Below are 19,080 nucleotides of genomic sequence, written 5' to 3'. Positions count from 1 at the left end.
CAACAACATCACTACCACCACCACCACCACCCAACATACCAGACGTCCTATATCATAATCACATCACTCCTACCCTTTCCACCCCCTCCCCCCTCTCTCCCCCCTCCCTTATCCCCCCACATCACCTCTACCCTTTTCCACCTCTCTCTCTCTCTCTCTCTCTCTCTCTCTCTCTCTCTCTCTCTCTCTCTCTCTCTCTCTCTCTCTCTCTCTCTCTCTCTCTCTCTCCCCCCCCCCCCCACCCACATTCCCACTCACTTTAGTCACCCTTTGCCCTTCTCTTATTCCCCCTTCCTCACTCCTCCCCTCCACCCACCCTTTTCTCTCCTTCTCCCTCTCTCCCTCCCTCTCTCTCCCTCCCTTCTTCATTCACTTAGTCATTCTCGTTTTCTGTTTGTTTATGCTTCTCTCTCTCTCTCTCTCTCTCTCTCTCTCTCTCTCTCTCTCTCTCTCTCTCTCTCTCTCTCTCTCACCCTGTATGCTTTTCTCCTTCCCTTCTTTTGTCTCTCCATTCTTTCCTCACGTTCCTCCCTTCCTTCCTCCCTTTCTCCTGTCTCTGTACTTTCTCTCTCTCTCTCTCTCTCTCTCTCTCTCTCTCTCTCTCTCTCTCTCTCTCTCTCTCTCTCTCTCTCTCTCTCTCTCTCTCTCTCTCTCTCTCTCTCTCTCTCTCTCTCTCTCTCTCTCTAATTATTTACATCAGTGGTCTATTATCTTCTCTATTTCTTTTTTTCTTCTTTTTATTCATCTTTTTCTTCATCCGTTTATATATACTTTCATTTTTCAGTTTTCTTCCTCCTTCCTCCTGTTGTTTTTGTCCTTTTTTTTCTTCTTTTTCTTGGTCCCTTCTCCTCCTCCTCCTCCTCCTCCTTTTCCTTCTTTTTTTCTTCTTCCCATGATCCGCCTCTTCCTCTATCTCCCTCCTGATCATTTGCTGTTTCTTCATCCTTTTCTTGTTGTTTTTTGTCCTTTTTCTTCTTCTTGGTCACTCCTCCTCCTCCTTTTCCTTCTTTTCTATTATTTCTTCTTCCCATCATCCGCCTCTTCCTCTTTATCTCCCTTCTGATCATTTGCTGTTTCGTCATCCCCTTCTTTATTCTTTTTTTGTGTGTGTGTCAACCCTCCCTCCCTTCCTCCTTCCCTGCTTCCCCCCTTCTGTCCCTCTATCTCCCTCCCTCCCTGTCCTCTCTATCCTCTTTGTTTCTCTTCTTTTCATTCGTCGTTTCTCCTTCTGTTTATATGTATACCATTTTTCTGTCCTCTCTCCCTCTCTCCCTGCATCCCTGCCTTCTGCTCTCCCTTCCTTCCCTGCCACCCTCCCTGCCTCGCTGTCCTCTCTGTTCTGTTCGTTTCTCTTATATTCATTTTCTGTTTTTTTCATACCATATTGCTGTCTTCCTTGCCTCCCTGTATCCTTCCCTCCCTCCCTCCTTCCTTCTCTCCCTTCCTTCCTTCCTTCTTGATTCCTTCTCTCCCTCTCCCTCCCTGCCTCTCTAGTCTCTAAATCGTTTCTCTTATATTAATTTGTTGTTTCTTCATTCGTTTCTTCATACCATTTTTCTGTCATCCTTGCCTCTCTATCTGTGTCCTTCCCTCCCTCCCTCCTCCTATCCCTTCCTCTCTCCCTCCCTGCCTCCTCTTCCATCATGGCCGCGGCAGTGACCACATAAGAGAGACAACTTACAATGGCTGTCGGTCTGTTAACCTTGAACACGTACGCTGAAGTTTCCCCTCTCACCAAGCCCTCCTCATTACCTCCACCACCTGCACACACACACACACACACACACACACACACACGTAAGTCATTTAGTACTACATTTTTTCTGTCATCTATACTCTGAGTCGTTCTTCTTTTGTTTCGTTTTGTCGCTGTTTATTGTTTCTTTCTATAATTTATATTCAGAGTTGTTCTTTTTTATTTCTTTTTGTTGTTGTTTATTGCGTCTATATTTTTTGGGTGTTTGTTTCTGTCATCTATACTCAGAGTCGTTCTTCTTTTGTTTCGTTTTGTCGCTGTTTATTGTTTCTTTCTATAATCTATACTCTGAGTTGTTCTTTTTTTCTCTCTTTTTGTTGCTGTTTATTGCGTCTATATTTTTTGGGTGTTTGTTTCTGTCATCTATACTTTGAATCGTTGTTCTTTTGTTTCGTTTTGTCGCTGTTTATTGTTTCTTTCTATAATCTATACTCTGAGTTGTGTTCTTTTTTGTTTCTTTTTGTCGTTGTTTATTGCGTCTATATATTTTCGGTGTTTGTTTCTGTCATCTATACTCTGAGTCGTTCTTCTTTTGTTTCGTTTTGTCGCTGCCTATTGTGTCTATTCTTTTGATGGGTGTTGCTTTCCGTGGTCTATTTATCCTCTGTTCTTTTGTTTCATATCATCGTCGTTTTAATGTGACTTCTGGTTTCTTTTCGTCCATTAATATTTTGTTCTTTTGTTTAGTTTCACCTTCGTTTAATGCATCTATATTTTACTCGGTTTTCTTCCTGTTATCTATTAATTTTCTGCTCCTCTTGAATACATATACGATAATTACCACGTGTTTTTTGCGTCTATATATTTTTGACCACTATAATTACGTGTTTTTGTGTTTATATATTGCCAGCGTGTATTCTGAATCTCATCTCCTTCATTATTTCTCTTAATTCTGTTGAGGTTCTTTCAGTGTGCAATAAAATGGAGTTGAATGAAGCGTTATATAAAAACCTCGAACACAGACAAAGGCGAGTGATGATGGTGGTGGTGGTGATGAAGGTGGTGGTGGTGGTGGAGGTGGAGGTACTGGTGCAGGTGGTAGTGATGGTGGTGGTGGTGATGGTGGTGTTGGTGGTGGTGATAGTGGTGGTGGTGGTGATGGTGGTGTTGGTGGTGGTGGTGTTGGTGGTGGTGGTGGTGGTGGTGGTGATAGTGGTGGTGGTGGTGGTGGTGTTGGTGGTGGTGGTGGTGGTGGTGGTGGTGGTGGTGTTGGTGGTGTTGGTGGTGGTGGTGGTATTACGTATTAATCTCACACAAAGTCTTTTTTTTCTGTTATTTTTTTTAATCATAGTAATAAACAGAATGACTAATAGGTATGTACTATCTCTTTCGCCTTCATTATTATTATTATTATTATTATTATTATTATTATTATTATTATTATTATTATTATCTTCTGTCATCATTATCATCTTTTCCTTTTTCTTCTGTTTTTTCTTGCTTCTTTTTTTCTTTTTCTTGTTTTTGTTCTTGCTTATTGTTTTGTTCATCTCGTTCTTCTTGTTCTTCTTGTTCTTGTTCTTCTTCTTCCTCTTGTTGTTGTTGTTGTTGTTCTCCTATTATTATTATTATTATTATTATTATTATTATTATTATTATTATTATTATTATTATTATTATTATTATTATTATTATTATTCTCCTATTATTATTATTTTTTTATTATTATTATTTCATCATCATCATCATCATCGTCATTAGTACTTACCAAGGATGCATTGACCTCCCTTTAGCTATAACAATAAGGGACTGTAATTATCCTTTTAAGGGGAGTTTAATTGGCCCGTCAGTTCCGCTAATTACGCCCCGCAACCTTTAGCGACGAGGCTTTGAGATTGTGCATTAATTAAAGAGCCAATTAATAGGGAATGAAAGACAGAATACACGCGAGGTAATACAATCTTTTTCTTTTACAATCGGCAATGACTTTCAGGCAAAACAATGCATGATTACTCTCCTTCCTGACATCATTAAACTTTTCATTCTTACCCAAAAAGTGATCAAGAGAATTTTAGTGTTAGAATGAATGTAATTGGCAATGATTTAGATATGGTTATTCGTATTTATATCTCTTTTGTGATAACTAGAAAGATTGGTAGCGTTTTCATACCATTGTTATTAAAAGTATATATATTGAAGTTGATTTTAATATTGGGCTGAATGAAAAAGCGTGAAGTTGGTAACGATTTAAATACATTGTCGTCTTTGTGTGTTTTCTTATGATAACTAGAAAGATTGGTAGTGTTTTCATGATAGTATTATTAAAAGTATATATATTTAAGTTGATTTTAATATTGCGGTAAATGAAAACGAGTGATATTGGTTATGATTTAAATACATTGTCATCTTTGTGTGTTTTCTTATGATTTTAGAAAGATTGGTAGCATTTTCATACCATTGTTATTAAAAGTATATATATTGAAGTTGATTTTAATATTGCGGTGATTGAAAACGAGTGATATTGGTAACGATTTAAATACATTGTCATCTTTGCGTGTTTTCTTATGATTTTAGAAAGATTGGTAACGTTTTCATACTATTGTTATTAAAAGTACATATATCTAAGTTGATTTTAATATTGCGGTGAATGAAAAAGCGTGAAATTGTTAACGATTTAAATTCATTGTCATTTTTATTTATCTTTTATTACTAATCGGTGAAATTTTGTAGCGTTTTCAATACATCATTAGTAAAAGTTTATGTTTAGTGCACAAAGAATTTAATGTAAGTAATGTAATGTAAAGTAATGGATCAATAACGACGAGTGGAATTGATAATGATTTTAGTGCTTTGTTATTTTTTTTTATCGATATATGAATGTTGACTAGTGGGGCAGGTGACGTTTTCAAGACATTTCAATATATTTTCTTCATTTTCTTTTTGTCTTGGAAACGTGTGGAATTAGCTGAGATTTTATTACTCTTTTACCAGTTTTGTTTTCTAAGTGCTAATTAGTGGGATAAGTAACGTCCATTTTTATAAATCTTTCATTCTTGTCATTAAAACGAGTGGAGTTCATTATAATTTCAATACTCCGTTACCTGTCTTATTTTCGAACGCTAAGAAATAACATATACATTTCTATTATCTTTCATTACTGTGTCATGGCGAGTGGAAGTGATTATGATTTCAATACACCGTTACCTGTCTTATTTTCAAACGCTAAGACATAACACATTTCTTTTATCTTTCATTACTGTATCATGGCGAGTGGAAGTGATTATGATTTCAATACACCGTTACCTGTCTTATTTTCAAACGCTAAGACATAACACATTTCTTTTATCTTTCCTTGATATGTCATGGGGAGTGGAACTGATCATTATTTCAACCCACCGTTACCTACTACCTGTTCGAACGTTAACCAGTGGGATATGTAACGTTATCAATACACTGTTACTTATTTTCCATCCTCTCTTTGTCATGACTTCCGCGCCCCGCCACAAAAGTCACCTCGCTAGTTCTTCGTTAATCGGGGTGGCGAGACAGGGGCGTTGTTTTTGTGACCCCGATGATGCGGCGGAAAGAGCGACGTCTCCAGCACAAGGTTAACACTGATGGAAACTTGAATGTCAGCCCTTTTAAATGCCAGCTCCTTCGTACGTCAACCCTCAAGTGGAATGTTAATCGTTCTTTCATATGTATAAGATTATCTCTTTCGAAATACGTGTGCAACGATGACGTGTGTTTATAAATTTTAACGCTTGTTTGATATCTATAAGGTTTTCTCTTTCAAAATAGATGCGTGATGACTTGTCTTTATAAATTTTAACGCTTGTTTAATATCTATAAGGTTTTCTCTTTCAAAATAGGTGAGCAACGATATATCAATTCGGTCTTCTTGTAGGTAAAAAAACGATGCTGATTTAAATATTCGCATTTATTAAGTTAAAGAGACTGCGTGAAATAGATGGAAGAAAGAAAAAAAAGGAAGAAAATAAAGTAATCTAGGAAGGAAAGACGCAAACAATTAACAGTAAGAATTAAACAAGTGTAGAAACCCGAATTTTCTTCCCTAAACAAGTCACAAGTAATGAAAAAATATAGAAACTTCAAGAAACGGGAATTTAAGAAAGTATATAAGAAAGCACGAAGAGAGGAAGGGCCAAAGAAAGGTAGATAAGAATAAATAAAGTTAGCAAATAAATAATAAAAAATAAATGAAGATAAATATGTGAAGGTAGATAAGGATAAACACAGGTAGATAACAAGACAGGTAGGTGGATTATACAGGTAGATATGAAAGTAAGAAAACAGTTAAGTGCAAATAAACCCGGATAATAAAGTTAGCAAATAAATAATGATAAAATAAATGAAGATAAATATTTGAAGGTAGATACGGATAAACACAGGTAGATAAGAAGACAGGTAGGTGGAAATACAGGTAAATACGACCCGGATTTTCACCCCAAATATGTGTTACGCTCCTAATTTATGTCCTTCACGTATTGCAAGACATAATTGTATCTGTTATATCTCCCTATTATGTCCTTGTTATCTAATGCCCACCTTTCTTCTCTTATCCGCAGGAAGAAGACATTTTCCACTGTCCTGAGGGTGAGTAGAAAGTCCCGCTTCATGTTCTTATTTACAAAGGTCATATTGTGTAGTGTTTTCTTCATTATCAGTAAGTTCATTTTCATAGTTTATCTTCCCTGTGTACCGTATTTTCTTTATAATCTCCTAAGTTCATATTATGCATATCTTGTAGTTCCCGTGTACTGCTTTTTCTTCATTATGGTCTAAACTCATATTCCCATCTCTTCGTTCCTCTGTTTTATTTATTTATTATCATTTAAGTTCATAGTCACATCTTGCCTTTAATATGTAATGTGCTTTCTTTATAATCATCTAAGTTTATATTCATTGCTCGTCTTCCCTGTGTACGGCGATTTTTTTCATTATCGTCTAAGTTCACATTCATATTTCTTCGTTCCTCTATACCATTTCTTTATTATCATCTAAGTTCATAGTCACATCTTGCCTTTAATATGTACTGTGTTTTCTTCATTATCATCTAAGTTCATGTCCATATCTTGTTTTTCCCGTGTACTGTTTTCTCTTCATTATATTCTAAAGTCACATTCATAGCTCGCCTCCCCCGTGTACTGTGTTTCCTTCATTATCACGTAAGTATAATGTCATGTTCACCCACTCGCTCGCTCCCCTGTTGTGCTGACGAGGGCGCGAGGGAAGGGGAGGACGGCGGTTCGTTATCTTCTTAAATGCTGTCATGTTTTATTCATTTCAAGTCGAGGGTTTGGCGGTGCAATTACGAGCGGTGTTCTTCGTTAGCATTAATATATATATGTTGTCGCTTTCACACACACACACACTCACACACATATGCATTTTTTTTTTATCTCTCACGTGTATTGGAATGTAGAAAGTATAGCTGTAACACACACACACACACAAACCCACACACACACACACACACACACACACACACACACACACACACACGTTCACACACTTTCGCTATTAATATTATCACACTCAATGCCTCGTCTATCAGTGTTCCATTATTAAAAGGTTAGTGTCGCATTCTGTTCGAGTCAAGATGTTTATACGATTTGAGACGCGAGGAATATTATTTATGAACTAGACGAAATTTACGATAAGACTTAAGACACTGGAGGGCGGGGGTGGGGGTGTGCGGGGGGGGGGGTACGATCCAGCTTCTTACCGTGTGATATGGCGTACGAACTGGAAAGTATTTACAGACAAGACGAAACTACGATCACTTGAGGGCGGTGACTGTGATAAAGCTTGACTGTGAAATGGCATAGGGTCGTATTTTAAAACATTTTGTCGCCCAAGTTCACATATTTGACATGGCTTTCCTAGGAGCTGCAGGCCTTCCCAGGGGTAGTTTTATGACCCTGGTGGTAGTTTGACCCTTCTTCCGTGCCATGAACCTTAAAAAACACTCATAAAGACCCGATTGATCCCCTCTTTGACCTTTAGAAATAGTCGATGTGAGAAGCGATGGGGTCTTAAAATATAGCCCATAGCCCCTACACGCAGAGAGCCATTTACGAACAAGACCACCCTTACGATCAGACTTAAGACACTGAAAGGTTGCGTGACTCTACGATATTATAAACGCCAGTACGACAATTACCTCACGCGCTTACACTTTGATATCATAACTGAAGAATGTGAAACGAATATTACGACTAAAAATAGACTTAGTGCGTGACTCTACGATATTATGAGCGCCTGTACGACAGTTACTCCACACACTTGCTAGCATTTACGACCAGTTATTCCACACGACTCACAAGACTTATTACCCAACTCTACGATATCATAAGCACTTTTTTATTTTATTACGTTCGGCCTTTTGCTCCAGTAGGCTATCTTGATGGGGCTTGGTGGTCGGCCTCATCCCGATCGTGGTTCAGGCAAGTATTTATAGTGGCGCTGTTTTGCTTGGCTCATGCTGCCCCCCGGAACTCAGTTTTGTGTCACTGTAGAGAGTTTCGCTAGAGTCCGGGTTGATGGTGGTCTTCAGGACAGCATGTAGGTAGTTTTAAGTCACTCGGCGATGACTGAAAACTGTCAGATTGTAACGGCCTCAAGGGCACAAAAAAAGGAAACAATGATGAAAAAATCCTGCTTCTCGCTGCTCCTAAAAAGAATCCAAAGAGATGGCCGAAAGAGAGATCAGAGAGAGAAGTATGTATGTATGTATGTATGTATGTATGTTTTGGGAGGAGACTTTTATTTTATTTCGTGGGGAAACTTTTATTAAAATTTACACTTTTACAACCATGTACTAAAAACTGAAAGAATGTGAAGCTTGTATCACGACTTGCCAGATCAACCTTGCCACCTCCTCCTCTTTCTCCTTCTCTTCCTCCTCCTCCTCCTCCTCTTCCTCCTCCTCCTCTTCCCCTCCTCCTTGTATGGTTGGTTGGTTGTCACAGTCATTCGCTTGTAATGAGTCTATAGTTTGGTTGCCACGCTTATGAAACCACTTCACGGCAACTGCACGAGAGAGAGAGTCTCTCTCTCTCTCTCTCTCTCTCTCTCTCTCTCTCTCTCTCACCTGTCACACCTTCCGTCTGCAACCTAGGCGGGGCTTGATGACGTCACCACTTGAAAGGGCAGCGAGGTAAGAGGGGGGGGGAGGGAGAGGGAGAGGTTGGGGGAGAGGGGAAAGGGCAATGTGGGCAGGTATGTGAAGGTGATTGGGAGAGAGAGAGAGAGAGAGAGAGAGAGAGAGAGAGAGAGAGAGGGAAAAAAGGGAATTGTTCATTATGATTAGTTATGTTCGTGTGTGTGTGTGTGTGTGTGTGTGTGTGTGTGTGTGTGTGTGTGTGTGTGTGTAGCTGAAGGCGAAGGAGGAGGGAATGGGCAATGAGTAAGGAAGAGAGGAGAGGAGGAGAGAAGGAGAGGAGAAGAAGGGAAGAGGAGGAGGGAGAGAGAGGAAGAGGAGGAGGAGGAGGAGGAGGAGGAGGAGGGAGTGGTTTCCATTTGGGGGGGCAGGGAGAGTTATGACGATGTGGTTATCCTTGATCTCTCTCTCTCTCTCTCTCTCTCTCTCTCTCTCTCTCTCTCTCTCTCTCTCTCTCTCTCTCTCTCTCTCTCTCTCTCTCTCTCTCTCTCGTTCTACTTCAGTTCCTTCACTCACGTCTTTGACACTTTCCCCTCCGTTTATCTTTGCTACTCCCTCCCTCTTTCCCTCCCTCTCTCTCCCTCCCTTCCTCTCTCTCTCCCTCCCTTCCTCTTTCTCTCCCTCTCTCCCTCCTCCTGTCTCTATGATGACCCCCCCCCAAAAAAAAAATCTCTCCCTGTGTCTCTCTTTCCCCCCACCTCCCCTCTCTCTCTCTCTCTCTCCCTTTTTCCCTCCCTCTCTCTCTCTCTCTTTCTCTCCCTCCCTCCCTCCCTTTCACCTCCAGAACACTTTCTACGCTTACGTGTTTTAAAATGTCGCTTGTTTAACGCTTCCATGTGCCGAGAGAGAGAGAGAGAGAATGGGAGGTATGAAGAAACAGAAGAGGAGGAGAGGGAGGGAGGAGAACGAGAAATGGAGGGAAAAGAAGGAAAATAATAACAACATACGAACGAACAAACTAATAAAGAGAGAGAGAGAGAGAGAGAGAGAGAGAGAGAGAGAGTCATGTAATTAAGATGTTGCAAGACCACCACTTCGAGTCTGAAAATTTAATGTGATGGAGATTTGAAAAAAAAAAAAAAAAAAAGGTCAGGTTAGACGTGGCCTTTAATGACCCCATAATGACGGTGATCAAAGAAGAAGATTATTAACAAAGTATTTTCATTATATTCATGTTTCATATTAGGGCAACGTGGATGTAACTCTATGTATGTATATATGTATGTATGTATGTATGTATTTTTTTTACAACAAAGGAGACAGCTCAAGGGCACAAAAAATGGAAACAATAATTAAAAAATCCCGCTACTCGCTGCTCCTAAAAAGAATCCAAAGAGGTGGCCGAAAGAGAGGTGAGAGAGAGATGTATGGATGTCTGTTTGTATGTATGTATGTATGTATGTATGTATATATTTCCGCTTTTTCCTCCTTCTGAGAATCAAGGATACCGGCCAGACGTTTCTCTTGCTTCGTATGTCTGTGTTTGTTTGTTTATGTGTGTGTGTGTGTGTGTGTGTGTGTGTGTGTGTGTGTGTGTAGTGTCTATATAAAGAGTGCTATTGTACACATATACACACGCTCTTTGTCTATCTGTTTATCTATCTCTGTCTATTTAGCTATCAAAACTTCCTCCTTCTCAACACACAAACTATCAACACATCAAGCCAGCTCAAACCAAAACAACCTAAACTAAACCAAACATAAATCAAACCTAACCTAACCTAACCAAACCAAACCATTCCAAGGTAAACCAAACCTAACCTAACCTAACCAAACCTAACCTAACCTAACCTAGCCTAACCAAACCAACCCAACCCATCTCAACTCACTTCAACCCAACCCAAACCCAACCAAACCCAAACCCAAGCCTAACCTAACCTAACCTAACCTAACCTAACCAAACCATCTCAACTCACTTCAACCCAACCCAAATTCAACCAAACCCAAACCAAACCAAACCTACCCTAACCTAACCTAACCTAACCAAACCAACCCAACCCATCTCATCTCAACTCACTTCAACCCAACCCAAACCAAACCAAACCTTACCAAACCCAACTCAACCCAACCCAAACCAAACCCAACTCACTTCAGCCCAACCCAACTCCCTGCAACCCAACCCTAAACCCAAAGAAAAACACCCATCCTCCTCCCTTCTCATGTTCCGTGTGGGGGCGAACCGCTTACTGATTGACGTGGTGTGCCGGCCTGGCTGAGAGTGTCGTTCTCATTTGCATCAAGGCGAGATGTCCCCTGTCTCTCTGTCCCTTATAAGCCCCACCGTGGGTGTGTGACGAGCCCCTGCACCTCCCTCTAGCCCTGGTGTTGGTGTTGGTAATAGAAGATTGGATGATGGTGATTGCAAAGAGGAGGAGTCGAAGGAGGAGAGGAGGAGGAGGAGGAGGAGTGGTATGCGATGTTAGGCTGAAGGACATGTAGGAGGAGGAGAAGGAAGAGGAGGAGGAGGAGGAGGAAGAAGACGTCATGAAGAGGTGTAATGGTCTATAGGAGGAGGAGGAGAGGAAGAGGAGGACGGAAGAGTGACATAATGGATTGTAATGAGGAGGAGGAGGAGGAGGAGCAATAACAGGGATAACAAAATATAAAGAAGTGGGAAGAGGGGAGGAAGAGGAGTAAAAAGTAGCAAGACGAGGAGGAGGAGGAGGAAGAAGAGGAGGAGGAGGAGGAGGAGGAGGAGGAAAAAAGGAGTTGTATGAGGATGTGCAATGGACAACACGGAGGAGGAGGAGGAGGAGCGGGAGTAAAAAAAATAAAGTGGATGGAAGACTGTGAGAACGAGGAGGAGGAGGAGGAGGAGGAGGAGGAGGAGGAGGAGGAGGAGGAGGAGGAGGAGGAGGAGGAGGAGGAGAATCTGATTGAGAAGGAATAGAAAAAAAATGATAATATGGAAGAAGAGGAGAAATAATAAGGCTGAGAAGGAAGAGGAGGAGGAAGAAAATCAAGTTGCGGAGGAGGAAGAGGAGGAGGAGGAGGAGGCATGACAGGAAGAGGAATAATAAGGGAGAGGAAGAGGAAAAAAAAAAGAGAAAAAGTGGAAACATGGAACAGCTGTGTCAGAGAGAAAGAGAGAATCAAGAAAATGAAATAAAAGAGGAAGGAAGCGAAGATAGGAGAGAGAGAGAGAGAGAGAGATGCAGGAATTGAAGAAAACGATAGATAGAGAGGAAGAAACATGAAGAATAGAAAGGAATAGAAAGAGGAAAGGAAGATGAAGGAAAGAAGGACGTAGAAAAGGAGAGAAAAAGAAGAGAATGGGAGGAAAGAAGGAAGCAGAAATGAATGAAAGATAAAGAAAAGAGGAAGATGGAAGGAAAGAAGAGAGGGAGAGGAGGAGGAGGAGGAGGAGGATGGAGGGAAAAAGAGATACAAGAGAGGAGGAGAGAAAGAGAGGAAAGAAGAACCGAAGGAAAAATAAGAGAAAACAGAAGAAAACTGAGGAATGGAAATAATCAAGAAGTAAAGAAATAAAGAAAAACATTTAGAAGAAGGAAGAGGAGGAGGAGGAGGAGGAGGAGAGACGAAGAAAACGAAGACAGAAAAGGAAATAAGGAAGATCGGAAGTAGAAATAGAAATAACACAATCCACAATAATAATAACAATAACAAATACAAAACGAATAAGAACAAAACAAAACTAACCAAACTGAATTCCCAGGACATCATCTTCAACCCACAAACAATAACACACAAAATATACTTCAAACACGAATTCTTTTACCTCCCAAAACGAACGAAGCTTCCCACGCCGTCGCTCAGCCTTCCCACAATGCATCGCCGCCCCGAGAGTCAGTAACCTGCCAGAGTCATCGTCGCAAGGGGGGAAAATCGCTTGGGACTGATGGGTGTCCTTGGCCCTTCGCGACTTCCTCCCTTAACCAGGCGTCTGCGTATTGTTGGGAGGTGAGAAATGTGGCGATTGTCTTGTGTTGGGTGTGTTTGGTAGTGTGTTGATTGTTTTAAGGTCTTGTGTGTTAGGTGTTCTGATTGGTCCAGGGATTGTTTTACCATGTCAGGTGTTGTTTTGATTCGCCCCGATGCATATAAAAAACAGGGATTCAGAAAAGAGAGTAAATGTAAATAACAATACTAAAGAGAGGATAAAAAAAGGGAAAAGAAGGGAATAATAGGAGATAAAAGGTAGGGGTTGAAAAGATAGGAAAATAAGGAGGTTGAGGAAAAGGAGGAAGAGATAAAGGAGGAAGTGAGGATGCTGGAAGGAGTCAAGAGAAAGAGAAGGATCAAGAGAGAGAGAGAGAGGGAAAATGTATAATCCAATCTAGTAAAATATTAAAAAAAAGTAATCATTATAAAACAGCTCTTAAAGAATCTACACGAATCTACACAAACAGAAGACCCAGCCGCTATGCTACCATGTGCAATGCGTTGATATTGTTTCTGTTAGCGTTTTTTTTGATGGTGTAGATTTGGTGATTGGCGCTTTTTGTTGTTGTTGTTGTTGTTGATGTTGATTATTGGGTATTATTTCAAGTTTAATTAGACAGAAGGGAAGGGAGTGTGTCTTGATAGTTGTTGTTGTTGTTGTTGTTGTTGTTGTTGTTATTGTTACTATTATTATCACTACTACTACTACTACTACTACTACTACTACTACCACTCCTCCTCCTCCTCCTACTACTACTACTACTACTACTACTACTACTACTACTACTACAGTAACTACTACTACCAACACAACTACATAATCATGAGAGAGACTGCGTGAGAGAGAGAGAGAGAAAGGGGGGGAGGTGGGGGGGAGGGTGTTAAGGGGGAACTGACCGATACAATCAACATATCCACGTGACCTGGCTATTAAACTCCATCAAACATCGTCTTGCCTTTCTCCTGTTTTCCTTTCCTTTCCTTCCCTTGCACTCCCTCAACCCTTACCCTATCCACTACCCTCCCTTCCTCCTCCTCCTCTTCCTCTTCCTCCTCTTCGTACCCCAGGAGGAAGGGAGGAGGAGGAGGAATAAGGAGGATAAGTTTGGGTGGCGTGTGGCAACCTCTCCTTACCTTCCTCCAGCGTATCCGAGCCGGCCAGGTAACTGTACCTACACACACCCACCGCATACCTGCCTGCCTACCTGCGCTCTCTCTCTCTCTCTCTCTCTCTCTCTCTCTCTCTCTCTCTCTCTCTCTCTCTCTCTCTGTATCTTAATTTCGTTCGTTCCTTCTATTTTTCTCTGTTTTCCATCTGTCTTTCATTCTCTATATTTCTTTTTTTATTTCTATTTCTATTTCCATCTCTCTCTCTCTCTCTCTCTCTCTCTCTCTCTCTCTCTCTCTCTCTCTCTCTCTCTCTCTCTCTCTCTCTCTCTCTCTCTCTCTCTCGTACAAAAAAAAAAAAAAAAAACAGGAACTGCGTAAAAATATCAGGTTAGCAGGTCATACATACATACATACATACATACAAACATACATACATACATACATACATACATACATACATACATACATACACACATACATACATACATAAGGGGGGTTGTTAAAAGGGTGTGAGAATGTGAAGTAATATAATCTCCCTTTTTTTCTCTCTCCCTCCCTCTCTCCCTCTTTCTCCCTCCCTCCCTTCTTTCCTTCCTTGTTTCTCCTTCCCTTTCTCTTTTCTCTCTCTCGGTCCTTCTTCCTTCATCTCTTCTCTTCTCCTTCCTTTCTCTTCCCTTTCCCTTCTTTTGTTCTTCCATTCTCTCTCCATTACTTTCTCTTATTCCTTTCCTGACTTTCTCTCTATCTATCTATCTATTTATCTATCTATCTATCTATACCTCCATTCGTATGTTTAAAGAGAGAAAACATTGTCAGTAAAAAAAAAAAAAATCCAGTCTTTGAAAACTCACCAAAAAGAACGTGAAAGAGAAAGCATGGAGAGAGAGAGAGAGAGAGAGAGAGAGAGAGAGAGAGAGAGAGAAATCTGAGGAAGAGAAACTCATCCACACTCAGGAAGAGACGATTAAGCGCGAAGTAATGAAAGACGATTGTGAAGGGAACCGAGGAAGAAGAAGCTGAAGGAGGGTGACACAGGATGAGCTTGTTAAGAAGAATGACATAGGAAACAAACGAAGCAAAAAAACGGAATGAGAAAGAAAGGAAGAAGAAGGAGGAGACGTAGACAGATAAGGAAGAAGAATCTGAAGGAGGTTGGCACAGGATGAGCTTGTGAAGAAGAATGGCATAGGAAACAAAGGAAGCAAAGAAAAGGAATGAGAGAGAAGGGAAGAAAAGGGAAAGGAGGACCAGAAGGGAAGGAAAAAGAGGGAATTGAGTAAGAGGAAAAGGAGGAAAAGATAAGGGAGAGGAAGAAGAAGGAAGAAGAAAAGGAAAAGGAGAACAAAAAGAGAATGAAGAAAAAGAGAGAATTAAGGAAAAGGAAAAGAAGGAGAAAGAAAAGGAGGAAAAGATGAGGAAGAGGAAGAAGAAGGAAGAAGAACAGGAAAAGGAGAACAAAGAGGGAATGAAGAAAAAGAGAGAATTAAGGAAAAGGAAAAGAAGAAGGAGAAAGAAAAGGAGGAAAAGATAAGGGAGAGGAAAAAGAAGGGAGAAGAAAAGGAAAAGGAGAACAAAAAGAGAATTAAGGAAAAGGAAAAGGAGGAGGAGAAAGAGAAGGAGGAAAAGATGAGGGAGAGAAAGAAGAAGGGAGAAGAAAAGAAAACGGAGAAGGTTAAGGAAGAGGAAAGGAAGTGCAAGAGGAGGAGGAGGAGGAGGAGGAGGAGGAGGAGGAGGAGGAGGAGAAGACATATTCCCCCGTTATAACAGTAAGCCAAGCGACCCATTTACTGACATGTACCCGTGCTCCCGTCCCCCCCTCCCCCCCCCTTCTCTCTCTCTCTCTCTCTCTCTCAACGTTAACGGTATTTATGTTATTTTTTTATTATATTATTATTTTTTCTTATTTTCCTTGTTTCCTTTTGTTTAAGTTTTGCGTTTTTCTCATTCTTCCTCTCATTCATCCTTCTCCTCCATTTCCTTTTCGTTCTTTTTCCTCTCCTTCCTCCTCCTCCTCGTTCGCCTTCATCTCCTTCATTCTCTCTTTTCCTCTTCTCTTTTTATTTTTGTTTATTTTTTTTGCTAATAATTATACTTTTTTTTTTCTTTAAGCTTAGATTGGTACTTGATGTCGTGTTGAAATTACCTGATACCACAACCACTACTACTACTACTACTACTACTACTACTACTACTACTACTACTACCACATACTACACAATAACAAAACCAGTAAATTCATGCCATATTAACACACGGCTATGGAAAACTTGCAACACAAAAGGGTAATTGAGTTGCATGAGACTTGAATTGCAACACACACACGAAGTTACTCATTTGAAAACGGTGTGTGTGTGTGTGTGTGTGTGTGTGTGTGTGTGTGTGTGTGTGTGTGTGTGTGTGATTTTTCTTTATTTTCTTTTTCTTTATGTTTTTTCCTTTGTTTATGCTTCGTTTTTTTTAATTCTTTCTTTCTTTATTTCCTTTTTCTCTCTTTATCTCTCTCTCTCTCTCTCTCTCTCTCTCTCTCTCTCTCTCTCTCTCTCTCTCTCTCTCTCTCTCTCTCTCTCTCTCTCTCTCTCTCTCCCTAGACACAATGGCGTATGGGTTAAGTAAGACAAGTTCCTTTTTTTCTTACGTCACTGAAATTTATTGTCTTTTGCTTGTTTCTTTGTTTTGAATGAGTGAAGTAGTGAGTTCCTTTGTCATGGGAGTCCACATTCTCTCTCTCTCTCTCTCTCTCTCTCTCTCTCTCTCTCTCTCTCTCTCTCTCTCTCTCTCTCTCTCTCTCTCTCTCTCTCTCTCTCTCTCTCTCTCTCTCTCTCTCTCTCTCTCTCTCTCTCTCAGACAATGGGTTATATATATATTTTTTTTCTTTACACATGAAATATCAAAAAGAAGAGAGACTGTGATTTGCGAATTAAACGAGAAAAGTTAATCTCTCCTGGAAGTTGTTTGAGTTAATGAATTGTATTATTGAATGTGAGGAGCGGGAACACAATGAAATGGTGTGTGATTACCCGCTTGTTGGACTTGGAATTAATATCAAAGGTGAACTAGATGTGATTTTTTTTTTGCTTAATTAATGTACACTTGTTCTGGTTCATCTACTACTACTACTACTACTACTACTACTACTACTACTACTACTACTACTACTACTACTACTATTACTACTACTGATGAGAAGTATTGATGGCTAATAATAACAATAGTGAATAGCATAGTAATAGTAACGATAATAATAATAATAATAATAATAATAATAATAATAATAATAATAATAATAATAATAATAATAATAATAATAACATAATTCCGGTAACCGTTATGCGTCTCATTCGTTAAAACTGAACAGCTGTATAAAGGTTACGCACACACACACACACACACACACACACACACACACACACACACGGGTAAGTCACGATGGGTCACGGGTCACGGTGAGTTTGTATTGGGGGGTCAGGGTAAGGGCAATTCCCCCCCCCCCACCCACCCACCCCTCTAGCGTGAGTGGGTGTGGGTGTGTGTGTGTGTGTGTGTGTGTGTGTGTGTGTGTGTGTGTGTGTGTGTAAGAGCTATTCCTTTCTGCCCAACCCCAACTTTTTCTCTTTCTCCCTCCTCCCCCCTTTCTCTCTCTCTCTCTCTCTCTCTCTCTCTCTCTCTCTCTCTCTCTCTCTCTCTCTCTCTCTCTCTCTCTCTCTCTCTCTCTCTCTCTCTCTCTCTCTCTCTCTCTCTCTCTCAGCGCAAAAGAAGATGAAATGTGAATTTTCCCACGCGGAAGAACTTACTTGTTGTTGGATGAGAGAGAGAGAGAGAGAGGGGGTGGGTAGGGTTATCGAGAAACTCATTACTGGAACACACACACACACACACACACACACACACACACACACGTCCTCCTCACCCATGAACTTGACCCAACGGTGCTATTATCAGTAATTAGGCTAATTACTACCTGGAGGGAGGAGGAAACTTAGGGACGGAGGAAAGGAATGAAAGAAAGAGAAAGGAAAACACGAGAAAGTATACTTGTGTGTTTGTGTGTGTGTGTGGGGGGGGGAGGGGGGGAGGGGAGATGGATGGCGCCACTATAAACACTTGCCTGCGCCATGACGGGGTGGGGCCGAACACCATCCAGGCCCCTCAAGCAAGCCTACCGGTGCTATAGACGTAGACGTAAAAAAAAAAAAAAATAAGGGTGGTTGTGAAACGAGGGGAAAATAAAAGGGAGGGGAAAAAAGGGAGAACAAGGAGAAGGAGAAAGAGGAAAAATAACAGACTATGGTTAGGAAAAGAGGGAAAGAAGAGAAGGGATAACGAATGTTCCTTGCCCTTCCTTCTCCCTCCCATCTACATCAGTTTAGCTTTTGCCATATTTTATTCTATTTTTTGTTCCGTCACCTTCTTTTACCTTTCTTTTCTTTTCCATCATCCTATTTTCTTTATTTTGTCTCCTTCCCATGTACACAGTCATCTCCATCTTCTTTTGTAATAGGTTAGTTTCCTTTGTTTCCTCTATTTGTCGTTTCTCTCTTCCTCTCTTTCTGTTCAATATTTATTCCTACATCTTCTTTCACTTACATACTTCTTCCTCACCCCTTTCATTCATGCCAAAAACAAATACATTAGGCCTAGACGGAACATCATTCTTTACTTAACAGAGAGGGAGGAGTTTAATGTCAGAAAGGAAGATGATGATGATGAGGAAGAAGAAGAAGAAGAAGAAGAGAAAGAAATCCGCATAGAAAAACAACAACACCAAGGAAGAGAAGAGAAAGAAGATGAAACAAAGAATGAAAGAAAAAGAAAGACATATAGAAAAGGCGACGGAGGAATAAATAAGTCTGAACCACCGTTGGGAAGTAATTGAATCTCGGTGTTTAATTTGTTCCGCCCTGACTCGGCCTCGGCCAAAACAAATGTGGGTGTCCATCTCATACATACATATCGTCGTATTCATCAGGGAACCGTTCAGGAATTGTTTACCTCGGGAATGTTTTAGGAGGAGTTAGAGGGAGGAGGGAAGGAAGGAGGAAGGGAGTGGTAGCTAGGGGAAGGGAGACACGAAGCAAGGAGGGGGATAAAAGGAGGGAGTAAGAAAAGAAAAATAAGAGGAATGGATGATGAATGCAAAGGGAGATAAAAGAAGGGAATGGAAAACAGCTATATAAAAGAACGTAAA

General features: G+C 40.6%; 1 protein-coding gene across 1 annotated transcript in view; it reads left to right on the top strand.

Annotated features, from left to right (window-relative positions):
* The window catches only part of LOC127008714 (sushi, von Willebrand factor type A, EGF and pentraxin domain-containing protein 1-like), a 107,111-nt gene that overhangs the window by 9,785 nt on the left and 78,246 nt on the right, over positions 1–19,080 (top strand). Inside the window, exon 3 of the mRNA XM_050881057.1 lies at positions 6,286–6,313. Within this exon, the coding sequence (XP_050737014.1) occupies positions 6,286–6,313 (28 nt within the window). The remainder of the gene's footprint in view (positions 1–6,285; positions 6,314–19,080) is intronic.

This window comes from Eriocheir sinensis, chromosome 38 (assembly GCF_024679095.1).
Source record: "Eriocheir sinensis breed Jianghai 21 chromosome 38, ASM2467909v1, whole genome shotgun sequence".
In the NCBI taxonomy this organism is placed as follows: Eukaryota; Metazoa; Arthropoda; class Malacostraca; order Decapoda; family Varunidae; genus Eriocheir; species Eriocheir sinensis.
This window is presented reverse-complemented; position numbering and strand designations above follow the sequence as displayed.